This window comes from Alexandromys fortis, unplaced genomic scaffold, assembly GCF_014885135.2.
Source record: "Alexandromys fortis isolate MF-2015 unplaced genomic scaffold, M_Fortis_MF-2015_v1.1 scaffold_12, whole genome shotgun sequence".
NCBI lineage: Eukaryota > Metazoa > Chordata > Mammalia > Rodentia > Cricetidae > Alexandromys > Alexandromys fortis.
Window position 1 is genome coordinate 17,285,973 of NW_026067937.1, and position 15,462 is coordinate 17,301,434.

At 48.2% G+C, this 15,462-nt stretch overlaps 1 protein-coding gene across 12 annotated transcripts in view; it reads right to left on the minus strand.

Annotated features, from left to right (window-relative positions):
* Nucleotides 1-1,315: 1,315 nt before the first annotated feature.
* Pard3 (par-3 family cell polarity regulator) overlaps nt 1,316-15,462 on the minus strand; it is a 482,565-nt gene continuing 468,418 nt past the window's right edge. For all 12 annotated transcript variants that reach the window (XM_050147184.1, XM_050147175.1, XM_050147180.1 and 9 more), the window contains 2 exons: nt 7,332-7,459; nt 1,316-3,150 (listed from right to left, as the gene is read on the minus strand). In XM_050147184.1, the coding sequence (XP_050003141.1) occupies nt 2,808-3,150; nt 7,332-7,459 (471 nt within the window). In that variant the 3' untranslated portion in view covers nt 1,316-2,807. The remainder of the gene's footprint in view (nt 3,151-7,331; nt 7,460-15,462) is intronic.

Genomic DNA, 15,462 nt, shown 5'->3' on the forward strand with positions numbered 1-15,462 from the left:
CTCACATGGCCTTAAAGCCTCTATAGTTCAGCTGTTGATCCAGTCATTCCTCAGAACCTAAGGTGATTTTCCACCAGAGCCACCCCTCCCGCACGCGCACTCTCTGACCTGGGACACTCTCATTAGCTGCCGTATTAAGATGCTAGCCCGTCTCTGCAGTGGAAAGAAGATTATCTCCTTACTTCATGTGTCACCGCTGGAGCAATCTTCGTTCAAAGAGCGGGGGGGAGAAAATAGAAAGAAGGAGTGTCCAACAGATATTTGAATTTTGGGTACATTATGCTTTCTAAGGAATGGGATTTCCTGTGACGATAAGCCAAGGTGGGATCATGCCATACCTGCTTAGTCATAGGCTGCCTTTGACTGTGCGTGTGTACCATGTATGTGTGCGTGTGCATTTGTGTGTGTGTGTGCATATGTGTGTGTGCGTGTGTGTGTGCAGTTCTGAGGACTCGCAGAATGAGGCAGAAGCATATTAAAATGCACAAACTGAATCCCAGGTGTCTTCACTGTGGACCTGTGCCTGCAACAGTGTAGCTAACAGGTGCACTTTCGAGTGAAGTCCCAGGCATAGGGGGAGCTGGCTGGAAGGCCATAGGGTTAGGGCACTGAGGCCACCTCCTGGTCACTTATCAGAAGCCCTCTTGTAGAGATGCATGGAGGGCGGGCAAAAACCATCGTCCATAGAGGGGACTCAGTCACAACCTGCAGGAGTGGGTGTTGGTTACTGCCCGTGGGATGGGGATGGCGGTGGGAGTCAGTAATCACCCATAGGTAGGCGTGCTCACCTGTCACTGTCTATTTCATCTCAGTAAGAGTCTTTGGCCACGACCACCGAAGGCAGCCATGGACATATGTGGTGTCCTGCATGACCCTCCCTTTATTTAAGTCCTTCGGGCCACACCTCCCAGGGGCTCCTTTGGGGTCTCCAGGCCTCCCATGATCCTCATTAATAAATGGCTCCATTTATACATTATTATGCATATACACATATACAGGCGACAATGATAAAAAACAAGAGGCCATGAATTTGAAAGGGAGTGGAGGAAGAAGGGAGGAAAAGATATAATAAATTTTAATTGAATAAAAAAGCATAAAAAATTTAAATGACAGAAAGAAAATGGGGTTGCAGTCTTTCCTATTCCCCATTCCCTCTCCTTGGGTGGTCAAATGCTCCCCCACTCGATCCTGTGTTTGCAGAGATAGGAAGAAACTTTCCACTTTCACTAAATATGAAAAAAAAAGACATCTGTTAATATACTTTCAAAAAGCAGTTAGGAGAGATTAGACGGGAAAACTAGAGACACTCAGAGAACAGGAAGAAATATGCCTTTTATTAGAAGTCTTATATGTACAGGGACAGCTGTTCCTCACAGCCTAAGGGGGCTGTGAGAAAGCCACCGCCGTCCAAGGTCACCACGCTTACTTACATGGGAAACACCACTTAAACACCACGGCGAGTCATTAACAGATAAAGCCATTACACACAGATGCAAAGAGACAGCGGGCTGTGGACACTTTGCGTATTTCCTAAAAACAAGTCCACACAAAAAATACAATGTGCCAGTAAAAAAAAATAGGCGTATCAATACATGTCTTTTTTTCCTTTCTTTCTTTTTTTGTTAATACATGGTACTCTGAGCTTTTTTTCTCAAGATTTTTTTTTTCACATCGAGAATTGCAGGCACTTTAGCAACCCAGCCCTGGTTTACAATACATGATGTTCAGACCGACAGATGAACGGCGGGAGTATCAAGGGCCTCGTGACACAGGCATGCACGGAAATGTGACTCCGAGCGCTCTTCTGGGACGTCAGAGTGTTCTCAAGTGGGATGGCTTTCCTTTTATTTGTTTTATGCTTCGCGGCAGAATGACTTAGTCATGTGGTCTCGCCGGGAAGGGACGCATCACATGGCTACAGGAGACAAATACTGACTCCAGTCTCAAACACTGTACTGAGATTCCTTTTCAGAACCCAAAGCTGGTTTTTCCTTGTCCTACCCACTCTGTGTCTTCCTGGCCAACCTATTGCAAGGCAAATAAAGTAAAACAAGGACAGGATAGCTCGGTCAGAGCTCCTCCGGCAGGTCCCACCTCCCTCCGCAGGGTCCCCTGCCCCTTGTTCCCAAGCGTCATGAAGGTGACTGAACAAGTGTATTCATAAACACAGACTAGAATCGTTGTGACATGGGTAGTGAAGGTAGTTATAAGGCAGTTGGAAAGAACCCCCCCGACAGCCAAATGGCACTGACTCATGGTTTAGCTTCTTCACTGCCGCCCCGAGCCTTTGTTCTCCAAGGACAGAAAAGGAAACGTGGACTGAGTCCCCGAACAGGGACAACCCTGATGCCAGGTCCTGGAGCGTCCTTGTCCCGGGTGCATGCCATCCTCCCTGTCATCTACCAGAGGCTGAGATGCCACCCTAGCGGAGAGTCCAGGGAGAAAGGGCTCAGCAGCACCTGCAGCCTCAGGGTCACTCTCCAAGGTGAAGCTGTGACACCCAAGCCATAGGCATCTCATACACGGCATGGAGATGAAGCTTCCGGTACTGCGGAGAAGCAGGTGGGCGGTGCCTTGGACTTGGAATTGTTAGGAGGGGGCATCCTTCCATGAGAGAGACACTGAGACACAGTGGCAAAGACATTAAGGCCTTCTGTTTCTTTGCTCGAGCTGCTTAAAGGCACTGATACCAGCGACAGAAGTGTTCTGTAGTACCACTGGAGGGTTTTCACACTCCGAGAACGCAAGTCTTCTGAGGAAAATGTCCTTTATTGCATGACGTGACGCGCTGCCATCTTCATTGGGGCTCAGGAGTAGAAGGGCCGCCCTTTCTCGGGGGTCTGCAGTCTGTTTAGCCTGGCCACTTGAGATGGAGACGGAGGCACATCTTGCCGGAAGGGCCCCCTGACTCCATCAGCGGGGGGCTGCTTCTTTAGCTGCTGCTCTTTGCGCCTCTGCTCCTGGCGGAGGAGCTCCTGGGTCTCCAGCATGACCCTGGCATTGAAGCCATGCCCTCCTAGATAGCCGTTCCTGGAGCCCTGGTAGCTGGAGTACCTGGGGTTCTCCTTGGCACTCTGGAAGCCTTCGCCAGGGGCATAGTTCTGCTCCCAGGAGTCCTGTGATATAGAGCTGGCATTCTTCCTGCTTTGCCTAGCAATAAAGCAAAGAAGTTGGTCAGGCGTGAGAGTGAGAGAGAGAGAGAGAGAGAGAGAGAGAGGAATCTCCAGGCTTTAGCAGCTATCACCATGACCTGGTCATTCACCAGGTACCATGGTGGGGCTGGAGATATCAAAATTGACATTGCTCGAGGCCCAAGCTTGAGGATCTGAGCTCAATCCACAGTACCCATGTAGAAAGCTGAGTGGGGTAGCACACATTTGTAATTCCAGCACTAGGGAGAGGAGAGAAGAGATCCATGGGGCTTCCTGAGCAATGAGACCAGAGGGTGTGCTCTGGCCTTCATGTACTCACACACACGCTCATGTGCACCGTCACACATACGCCTGCACTGAGCGTGCAAACACACCACAAACAATGACTGCCCTCAGCGAGTCCTCAGTTTCAGTTAACTGGCCAGCGCAGACAGAACAAAAGACAGAAGCAGATTCAGCAGCTATTGAGACACAGGTGCTTCTCCTAGCGTGAGGTGCCCTCTTGCTCAGGGTGACCATCTCCCCTGTAGTGTGGGCACAGATGCAAGTGTGTAAGTGTTAGAGGTCAGGCAGCACCTAGCTGCGTGATAAGTGCTGCTCACTTTAGTGTTACTGTTCAAGTCGAAACAACCCCAGTGATGGATTACAGTATGAGCTCAGGTGAGAAGGAAGTACAGCCGTCTGAGGGCTAGGGTGGGCTCAGCTGCACTAGCCTAGCATGCAGGAGGACTGGGTTGCATCCCCAGCACCACATACACAAAGTATTGTGAGTACATTGACTATTATTCCAGCACTAGGGAAGTAGAGGCAGGAGGATGGGAAGTCCAAGGTCCTCCCTAGCTACACAGTGAGTTTGAGACTAGCCTGGGAGGCAGGAGACAGTCTCAGAACGACAACAGATCAGCCACAAAAGCCACAAAACACAGCAAATAATGCAACAGGCAGCTCCTTCTTCAGCTTGGCTCTCTGGGGTCCTGTGTGTCAGTGGCTGTCACAGGTTGTGCACAACTTTCTATCTGGAAACACTATCCCACCTCACAGGTTTCCTTCACCAAAGACCAGGCGCTTCACTAGATAACCCATTTCCTATCACCCCAGCATAGGGAGACAAACCCAAGCCACACAGAAACTTCACATACTACCACTTCTGCAAGAGATTTGCTACAGTTTCCAGAAAACATGATTCTGAGACATCTTTAATTTACTATCAAGGCGCTGGATACTTCTATGAATTTGCAATAAGATTGCCTTTGATAAAGCGTAACAATTGTGTGCCAGGAAGGAAGACGTGCCCTATTTTTCCCCTTGAAAATGGGAGAGGGAGGAGAGATGACACTCATAAAGAAAATGTCTTATTGCTCCATTTATCAGCAAGAAAATCGTTGGTGGCGAGAGGTGAGGCTCAGCCTCTTGTATCAGCACACACAACACTGCACATTCACGAGGGCACCGTGAGATGCCACCGTGCCTCCCAAAGGAACAGAACGATTGGCATTTGAATGTTCTGGAATGCTTGCAATATGGTCTAGGGTAGAACCTGCCCATTTTCCACATGGCTGGAGCTGGAGCTGGGGAGACACTGCAGATGAAGAGAGAATTAAATCCTCAATGCCACCACAGGCTCTGGGAGCCACCGAAAAGAACGGTGACACCCATCTGGCTTTCCTCATGGGAGCCACCGCAGAATCCTCAGACGGGATGAGTAGCTTTCTTTGCCTACAGCACTGATTATCTACGAAGTCACAGACTCATCTGACCAGAGATGTGACAGATGAGAGTGTCAACACTGAGCCTGGGATTTTACATGGTCACCTCCTCATTCCTGGTCTCCGGATACCTAGAGCCACCTTCCTCCCTGACTCTGTGTGTCCCTTGCATAGAAAGGTGTACTGCAGTCACTCCGGAAACGCAGCTTCTTTCTGCATTCAGATCTGTGAAAATGCACCGAGCCCTCTCAGGGATGGATGAGAAGATGCTGTGGGAGGAGGCACTGCTTTGTAGCTCAAGTTAGCTTTGTAGCTCAAGAAAGCAAATCCTGAGGTTGGGGTATGGGAAACACAAACACACACACACACATACACACACACACACAAAACTAAACATCTAAGCACATGGCATAGGGAAAAACAGCTTAGGAACACAGATTCAGACGGTCACTTGGTCATTGTGAAGTCTGGGGGAGTTGTGTTCTCCAGGCCTGAGCCACCTCGCCGGCCAGATGGGATGTAGTAGCTGACTGTGTAAGGTGCTGGGGAGAAGTCAAGGAAACATTACATGCAAACTGCTTAGAAAAGGGCCTGGCTCTCTTCAAGTGACTTGTGGAATCTAGAGAGCAAGTCGGTGTCAAATATCAGCTTCTGGATTTAGGGTGGAGAAGAATGAGTACCACCTTTTGGAGCCAAGGATACTTAGCAGGAAGAGTAATATCAGCTAGTCCCTTCCTTGTAGAGATGAAGTGGGGGTAGAATCCAAGAGCTGTTGCCCACTGAAGGCCCCTCCACAAGTAATAAGTAATAAGACTATGGGCCAATTAATATGTCCAGGGGGCCCCAGTGGAACTTTCTAAGGGCCAGCGGCCCTCCAATTTGTCTTTCTTCAACGCTCTTTTCCATTCCTACATCTTCTGCCTCTTTTCCTTAGCCTGGGTTCCTCCCTTATGAAGTGAATTGTGTTAAAGTTCTCCTTCAGTTCGTAAGGATAGTCTTAAACCCCCTTGAAATACAGGAGGCAACATCTTGCCAATATAAACAAGAACTCAGCCCCTAGTGCTCTCCCACACAGGTCTGACGTGCTGTGGCCCAGCAATGTAACCATGGAGGCGGGACCACAGCAGGTGTGTAGAGCCATCACAATCATGCTTGTCTCTGAGATAGAGCGCCAGCCACACAGCCAGTGGGCAGCGATAGCTGCCTTCGACTCGTTAGGTGCATTCCCATAGATTCCCACAGGGGCCCTTTCCAAACACCCCTCTCCCAGAGCACCACAGCGGGCTTCACACTTTGAATCCCGGGAGAGAACCCCCGGGGTGGCTATGGGCTCCAGTCACGAATAGTGGAGGATGCCTGCATGCCTGGACTTCAAGTATTCTGGAAGGACTGACTGACTGAGACTCTGAGAAAGCCATTTCAGTTCCTTCATTTGTTGGAGCTGTTTACCAACAAGATGGGAAATTTCCAAAGAACTCTGTGTAGACTTAAACCTCCATGCCTCTTACCCAACGTAGGCTAAATGATTTCAGCGGCTAATCCCTCTGTAGCCGCAAGAGGCGGTTAGTGTTCCAAGGGATGTACAGCCTCACAGATGTAAAAAGACAACCGAATGAACTGGTGGGCGCATCACGACCATGCGCGGTGGTGGGAACTTGCTGCACACTCCTCTTGGCTGACCTCTGGGAGTGTTGGGTTCCTCGAGGCGGCCACAGAGAGCGCTGGACTATAAAGGGACTTGCCTTTATCAGAAGGTGAAGCAAGTTCATTTTTACGTGGCTCAGCCAATGCACAGGATAAGCACCACCTTCCCCAAACTGCTTTGCTCAAATTCATGCATCTTTTGAGACAGAAAAGCAAATGCCTACAGGCTGTCATGCGGCTTGTCTAGAGGCGGCTGAAAACCTGCAGGGTTTTCAATGCATTTATTCTGAACTATCTAGTTCCTGGGAGGGAGACTTTGGTGGAAAAATGGGGGTGACTTCAGTGTGGCCAGTCATGCGACAGAGTTCTAGACCTTTCACAGAAGACACCCAGAGCAGAGGTCCCTCATGAGCCCAACACCTAAGCTTCTCTTGTTTGATTGTCAGTAAATGAGCCAAGCACCCCGAGACGTTAGCACTCGCACAGAGCAACAGTGGAGATAGAGAGCAATTAGAACAAGGTTTGTGACTGCACGTCCACAGATGTGCATAAAGGATTCGTTCCTGCAGTAACAGAGCTGGGGTGCACACAGCAACGGTCACCCCAGAACCCTGGGAGCCAGGCAAGCAAAAGCATGACTGTATTCCCTTTTTTTCAGAGAGGGGGAAATTTCGTTTTGGGGATTACAGGTACAGATGCTGGCTCTCTCAGTCAGGCTGCCACAAGACGAGAGGTAGCCCTCCCGAGCCAAGCATGTTCGCACTGCCCACTCCTGGTGAACCCAGTCCAGGTGGAGAAGGTTGTTTCTGCAGTTCGGAGGGCGGCTCACCTTGGCAGTGAGCTGTACTGGCGCTGGGCCTGCTGGAAGCTCTCTCGCTCCTCCTGCCGCTGCCGTTGTACTTGAACTTCCACGGACACCGAGTGCCGGCCACTCTGCGATGCCGGCCGAGAGCTGGGCTGTGGGAGAGACGCACAGCTTGTCAGTGAGGGAATGACACCTGCCTTGTCAGGCCTCAAGTGATACCGCTTCAATTCTGGGTCTTCCGCAGTGCTGGAGATGGAACCCAATGCCCACACACTCTGGGAGAGGGTTCTGCCTGAATTACGCTGTCAAGCCTCCGATTTGTGATTCTTACCAAATGATTCTGAAACATTCTGCAGATATTCTATGATTTTGTTTATCCACATCAAGTTTACTTGTTATTCGACCTCACTATTTTGAGACAGCGTGTATGTAACCCAGGCTGGGCTTGCATTCACTGTGTTGCAGCTAAGAGTGACCTAGGACTTCTGATCCCCCTTGCTCTACCTCCTGAACACTGGGATCAGCATGGCTGGTTTATCATGGCACTGGGTATGGAACCCAAGGCTTTGTGCATGAAGGTAACCGCTACACCAACTGAGCCACCTCTCAGCTCCCCTCTCGCTCAGGTTTCTTTGAAGGAAGAACCATATCATAGCTCGGCTGGGTCTTTACACACGTCATCTTAAGCAGTGACTTTGGTTTGGGCACAGCATTTAAAACGGAGAGGCCAACTTGCAAGTGTTTCTAAGCGAGGCTCAGTAAATGCTGACATAGGCGCTAATTGACATCCCTTACACAGCAAACATGAAGCTCAGAGAATTGGAAATTAGACCCAAAGCCAGGGCTGGTAACGTGGCTCACCCAGCAAGGGAGGCCTGGTTTTATCCCCTGCACTGCCTAACACGCACATGATAGAACATAGCTCTGATCCCAGCACTCTGGAGGTAGAGGCAGGGGGATCAGAAGGTGACAGTCTCCCTCAATAGTGAGTTTGAAGCCAGTCTGGGCCACTTGAGACCCTGTCTCAAACCAACCAACTAACCACCACAACAAAGACAAACTAAAAATTTGCTAGCGTAACTCACAAAGGCAGGCATTCGCGGGCCTGTGACTGAAGGACCACAATATGGAGGGTCTGCCTCAGTTATAAAGGGACACCTCAGTTTTGAAATATAAAGAATAGGCCTTCTGTCCCCAAGGATGCCAGCCAAGGAGGACCAGGAACCCTCACCAACAGCAAAGACCTGTCAGCTAATGAATATTGACTGTACCAGTTTAAGCAACTCACTCCCTTGATCACAGGAAGCAGTAATTGGCCAACGTGAATCCAGCCTGAGAAAATCTTCATTCCACCTGACCGTACACTCTGGCCAGCATTGTCACCCACAGTGAATTATCAAATTATATACTAGGCTGTGTAGATCAAAAGACAGTCAACACCTCTACAGACTCCCCAGGGGTGTCTCTTTGCTGTGCAGCTGTGGGCACCCCAAGATACCTGTCCTGTTACTCATCCATCTCAGTGTCCCTTGTGCCCTGTGACACTGCAGTGGTCACAGTCTAGGTGAAGACCATCTGCTAAAAGGCTCTGACTGACTTCTCTTTTAGCGCTGGAAGCCAGTGGCAGGCCATAACTCAATAACGGCTTTGTAAAGTAATGGCTTTAGTATTCAGAGGAGAGTGTTAAGGAACGTGAGTCCTGCTCCTGAAGCCCCGCCCCTCTGGTTGGCTTCTGTCTGTCAGAGAGCACTTTCTGTGCTGCTAGGCAATAAAGAGCCAATGTCCAGGACAAACGTCTCTAGGCAGATGTCCTCAGCCAGCACATGTTTCAAAAAATACCCCAACACAGAAATGCGGCGGCGAGTGGGCTTTGCGGTACCCCAGTCGGCACTGGCGTGTGTTCACACCATGTCTGCACTGGCGGGTGCTCACACCATACTAGCTGGGATAGATGTGGTACCCCAGTCTGCACTGGCGGGTGTTCACGCCAGACTAGATGGGATAGATGCGGTACCCCAGTCTGCACTGGCGGGTGTTCACACCATGTCTGCACCGGCGGGTGTTCACACCATACTAGCTGGGACAGATGTGTGCCAGAGGCTAATGTGCAGTTCAAACAATACATCATGTAGCTTCAGGATGAAGAGCACTGAGCGGCCTGGGACGTGGCTCAGTGGGTAAAGCGCCATGCTGTGGAAGCACAGGACCTAAATTAGGATCCTTAGGACCTGCCTAAAACCTGGGTATTGTGGTGGGGAAGTAGAGTCAGGAGGAGCCCTGTGGCTCACTGCTGACAGCCAGCCTAGTCTAATTGGTGAACTCTAGTTTCAGTGAGAAACCTTGGCAAACAAACAAACAGAAAACAAAAAAACAAAAAAAAAGAAAGGGAAAGAAAAAGGAGAGACAGATGACTTCTAAGGACTGACTCCTTAGGTTGATTTCTGGTGTCCACATGCCTTCATATATGAGCACGTGTGTGCACACGCACACACACACACACAACACGAGATAGATCAGATAAATGATAGAGAGAAATAGATAGATAGATGATAGATAGATAGATAAATAGATGGATAGACAGACAGACAGATAGATAGATGGATAGATAGGCAAGTAGATAGGTAGGTAGACACACAGACGGACAGACGGATGAATGACAGAGCATTTCCCCAGAGAGCCCCTGCTTTTATGCACACAGCATCCTCCACACTAACGAAGACAGTCAGGACGCCCTGAACTACTGGGTGGCGGAGAGCCTGAAGGAGCCCTGGGGAGCGTCACTGCGCAGGCAAATACAAAGCGAGAAGTGCATGGTTTGCACTGCGCCCCAAAGGTGCCCTGCTTCCTTCCCCTTCACGCACTGTAAGCTCCTACACATGTCAGGTTGTCTGGAAGGCTTTGGCACTCTGCGACGAGACTCGGTAACCAGCGATTTAAGCTCACGCTGTCTTTTGACACACTGCTTGTGCAGATGTGAAAAGAAAATGCAAGGTCTCACAGAAATGCAGGTAGATTTTTAAGTTGTTTCTCTCAGCGGCCTGAAGATTTGATTCTGACAGAGGGGGAAATAAGTTGAAGGGCTTTTGTTTCCTCGACTGTGTGCCTTATGACACGGTTCAAACCTTGTCAGTTGTTCGGATCCACTGCAGCCCTCGCGGGCTTCAGGAATGACGGGCTTCAGTCTGCACATACGGATGACTGAGGGGCTGACAGACAGGCGGTGCCTATAACCAGACAGACGCTTAAGGCTCGCCATCCATATTTCACTCTCTCTCTCCAAGCCTGCGAAAGGGCATGCCTGTACCTTCATCTTTTACAGATAACTCTAACCGGCCTTAGGTCTTAGGGGAGACTGTTATACCTGACTAGTTCGTAGTAACAAGCCCATAAAATCATTCTGGCAAGTTTTACATTAGTCCCAAATACAAAGTAACTTTACCGTAATGCAGGCTTGGGAGACAACTCGGCTGATGAGTTCCAAACCCAGAACCCACAACAACAACAAACAAAAGCCAAAAGCCAGGTGTGGTGGGTACAATTGTAATCCTGGTGCTGGAGAGAGAGAGAGAGAAGCCTGGGTCTCACTGGCCAGCCAGCCAGAGCAGGAAGCTCCAGGTCCAACAAGAGACCATGTCTCAGCATAGAGAGCACAGATGACACCCGAGGAGCAGAGTCATGCATCTGAATCAAAAATTACATGAATAAAGACATGAGGAAGAGAGAACATGTTACCCCACAGAGGCCTCCATGTTCTCTAACAATCAAGTGGGCAGGGAGAGTGGACGGAGTGCTGGTTGCACATGCATGAAGCCATGAGTTCAGATCTGCACCCATCTGCAGCTCCCGGGTCAGGGAAAGACTGTCTCCAAACACACAGTAGAGAGTGGTGGAGGAAGACACATTCCACAGTGCGTGCACACATACCATCTGCATACAACACACACCACCCCACACCTGCGTACGAAACACACAAAACAAGCAGCTGTACAGAAAATGTCACAACACTGGGAATTCGGGCAAGGAAGTGCAGCTGCTTTAGATGCAAATTACAAAATCAGCTAGGTGTTGTGTGCAAAGAAATCGGTTATAAGAAGTGACCTTTTAAATTAAAAAAAAAAATAGACCCCAGTGCCAGGTGTGAATGACAAGAGACACCGTAAGATAGAGGTGTGTATACGACTGTCCCTAAGCACAATGGGATCTCTTAGAAGCCACAAGAGAAAAATCCGCCTGTTGCTTTTGTAAGCGAGCTGCAGAGTACTGGTCTTTATGATGATTAGAAAGAATCCTCTGCAGGACTGAGCTGGCTGGAAAAACAGTAACTTCATCCAGTGGGGGAGAAAATAGAAGAAACGCCGCCTCAGAGCGCCACCAGATTTGCATCAAGCAGGCTCTTCTCTTGGCTAATTAAAACTAGTCTTTGATCATTTTTTTTTAATAAAAATACAAAACAAAATAGCTAAAATATTCAACAGATTCATGAATAAGACTGTGTAGACACAATAGAAAGTTTCAGTAGTATTTAGAACTAGGTGATACTACAACTTTTTTTACAGATTACAGAGGTAGAAATAAATTTGTTCGTTTATTCATATACAAATTCTATAACTTAAAACACATGCAGTCATTTAACTTCAAAGAGATAAAATAGTGTGAAAGTATGTATATATGCACATATGTGTATATACAATACATGCATACATATATACATACATACATACATACATACATGACCATTTGGAGGTTCCTTTTTCTACCTGAATATGCATAATAAAATTTCCTAAATTTTACATATGTCCAAGGCACATACAGAAAGCAAAAGTAAAACATAACAGTATGTGTTTTTTAGATAAAAATGATGACAAAAATGATAGCCCTTTAAGATGGTGGATCCTTCTTTAGAAGCTGAATACACATAACTCTCATATAGATTCCAAACTGATTAAAATGACAGTTTAAAGCTCTGGTAGTAGGTAGAAAGAAGTTTTATCTAATTAAGTCATGTAAAGAGTGTAAATTATTCACTGATTAACTGTGGTTCTGCTAACGCAGCCATTATCTTCTGTAGTTCCCTTATTGACAGCTTTAATCTTGGTGACGCTAACTTCTCTTAATCTCCCTTCCAAATACAAACCAGACCAGAACCCTCTTCACCTCCCGGATCAGACAAGGCTGGGGACCTTCGGGTGGTAGAGCTGAGACAACTCTTTCTGTTTTGGGGTCTCAGGCCTCTGCCCCATCATTCTGTCAAACTACTGGAATGCTAAAAACTTTAAGTGTTACTAAGAACCTGTGTCTGAATAGGCCTCAGAATCCCCATTTCCCCTGATCTTTAGAAAGGCATGCGCTGGCACCGATACTGTGTTTGTCTCTCTCGTCAGTGCTCGTGAAGCACCTGGTACCTTGAGAATGACGTGCAGATCCACAGAACAGGCCGTTCACATCAGCAGCTCACAGCACCCAACACCCCCTCTGCAGGTAGCATGGCCCGTGTGCCTACGCAAGTCTGTCTAGGGGATGATTATAGTGCCAGGCAAGGGGTCTACTTTGCTGCAGGCTTTCTCCATGAGGAACTGACACCCTTCTGCTGTAGGCATACATGCAGACAGAATACTTAGACTACTGTACCCATAATAAATAAATAAATCTTAAAAAAAAAAAAGAAAAACAGCTCTCTCTAGGGAAATTTCCAAGGAAAGCAGTATCCTCGCAGTGTGAGCTGAGGTCACAACCAGAAGCTTAGATGAAAGTGATGTCTTCTGAACCAAGGACAAGGAGCAACGAGGAAGCAACAGCCACAGAGGCCTCACAAGTGATTAAAACATTGACAATAAAAGCAAACTCTTATTTTCTCAAATCCCCTGGCCTAGGGGAGGCAACCAGAAATGCAGAATAACTCTGTTTTGCACTGGGCTCCTGATGAGACCAGGTCATACCCTGGAAGAACAGAAAGTCCCACTGTAAGCCCACACCATGAGGATGGAGGAAAAGGTAAATTTTTGCTGTTCATTTAAAGCCTGCAAGGAACAAGGCAAGCCCAGGAAAGACGAGGACATTCACATGGCACAGGGTCAATTTTCTCCTTGAAGGACTAAAGTACTTTCAGTCTCCACTGACCGGGGATGGGAAGGAATTAGCAATGCCATTAAAGTCTCCTTTATACCATATCTCAGTTGCCTCGGTCAGAGCATCCCGTGTGGGCAACGCTAGGTGTCTGAGGGGTTCTGTCAGCATGCTGAACTCTTGTGTGCACAGCCTGCAATTTAATTCCTGTAGAGGAATTGCTGGTTCCATCCAGACTGGAGCACCCCATAATAATGAGCGTCCCAGCTACTGCTCAGGAACTTGCCCTGTGTCACTTCAGGGAAGGTTTAAAGCAGTGTGCTGTTTGGTGTAGACTACACCTGCATGGGGGCGGGGCGGGGGTAAGAACCTGTTTTTCCTCCTCCTCATCCTGGGAGAGAAAGCACTCCAATTAGAGCTCAGAAATTTTCTGGGCCTGCGCTCCTCTAAAGGCCTTTTGTGCCACAAACCAGGTCTTTCCCACCCAGACTCTATCTTGAACAAAGGCCCGTGAGCAGGTGCATCCACACTGCTAGGGTTTACAGCGAACGTTTCCAAAATAGATGAGATTTTAAGGCTACCTGCAGTCATTTCTGCCACAGGCAGCTCTGTCAATGAGGTTGTTGGCTAGGATTCTCTCTATGTGATACATCTGTAGACGGAGACATTGACCAGGAAACTCTACGCAACGCATCTGGCTGTACTGTGAATGCTCATTTCAGCTCATACGCGCTACGTTTCCCAGACAGCTTGAAGATGAACTTGAGGTTCTTTGGAATAAGATGAGTGTGGACCATTCCATCATGGGAGGCCATGCTCTGATACCTTCCGAGTCCAGGGACGCTAAAAGACCAACAGACGTGTGGGAAGAAAGACATTCCTAGCTTTGGAAGAGACAGTGAGAACCAGAGGAGGTTACACTCTGGAGAAGTTAGCAGCTCTCACAGAGGGAGGAGGAAGAGCAGACGGGAGGGCGGAGCAGAATGACAGTAACCATAAGCTCACTTGTGCCACCAGCCAGAGGGAGAATTCTCAGCAAGACCTCAACCGTTTGCAAATGAGAAAGAAAAAGAAAGGAAAAGGTCAACTTCTGATCCACAACTGGGGAAACCATTCCTTGCCTAAGGTAACCAATTTGTCATCCAAGTGATTGCCTGCTCTGTCACTACAGGAAACAATACATAGGCCACGCTGTCTGTTTCACTGTTTCAATGGGCATCTGGTGCACTGTAATTTGACCTCTGACCCTTGGTAGCTGGGTTTCCAAAGTACAGTTTTGTGTTTTTTTTTTTTTTTTCTGGTCTTTTCTCCTATTAAAGAGATAACATGGAAACGTCCAAATCACAGACACTTCTTCATTCAGACCTCAATAAAATCCTCAGCTCTCTCGGTGAAAATACCCTACACGGAGAAGATACTTGGCCTTGAACTTGAGGTTCACTATGTGGGTACAACGTCAGCAGTCAGAAGCCAGGAGTGGTAGCCACACCTGTAGAGATCTTGCCTGGCATGCATGAAGTCCTGGGTTTGATGGCCAGCACCAGAGAAAGCTGGCATAAGGATGCACACGTGTAGTACCACCCTTGGGAGGCAGAGGCGGGAGATCGGGAGTTCAAGGTTATCCTTGATTATATGTGAGTTTGAGACTAGCCTGGGCTATAGGAGACCCTGTCTCAATAAAGCAAAACAGAACAAAACGCAATATCAAGTGGGTTAGAGAATAAAGAGCCAAGAATTACCCGTCTCTGTCTCACAGACACAGATGAGCAGGAGCTGAAGCTCCTTTGGCTCTGCTCTATAGAAAAGGCACTGAGTGAGCCTAATAACAAACGTGGTTGGGAGCAGACATTCTTGGACCGTGTCTCGCCGTATGACTATCTGAACCTATTACACAGTGGACAGATGGTGGAACAAGATATAAAATGAAATTAGCAATGATGAAACCCAGATGGGAATGAGGGAAAGGTCAGAATGCTAAAGGTCAGAGGGACTTGGCTCCATCTTGTCTTATCTCATAAAAGACTGAGGTCATAGCTCAGGGGCGTCTCTTACGGGGGCAGCTGTGAGCCTCTTTGCTGGGCTAACGAAGCAG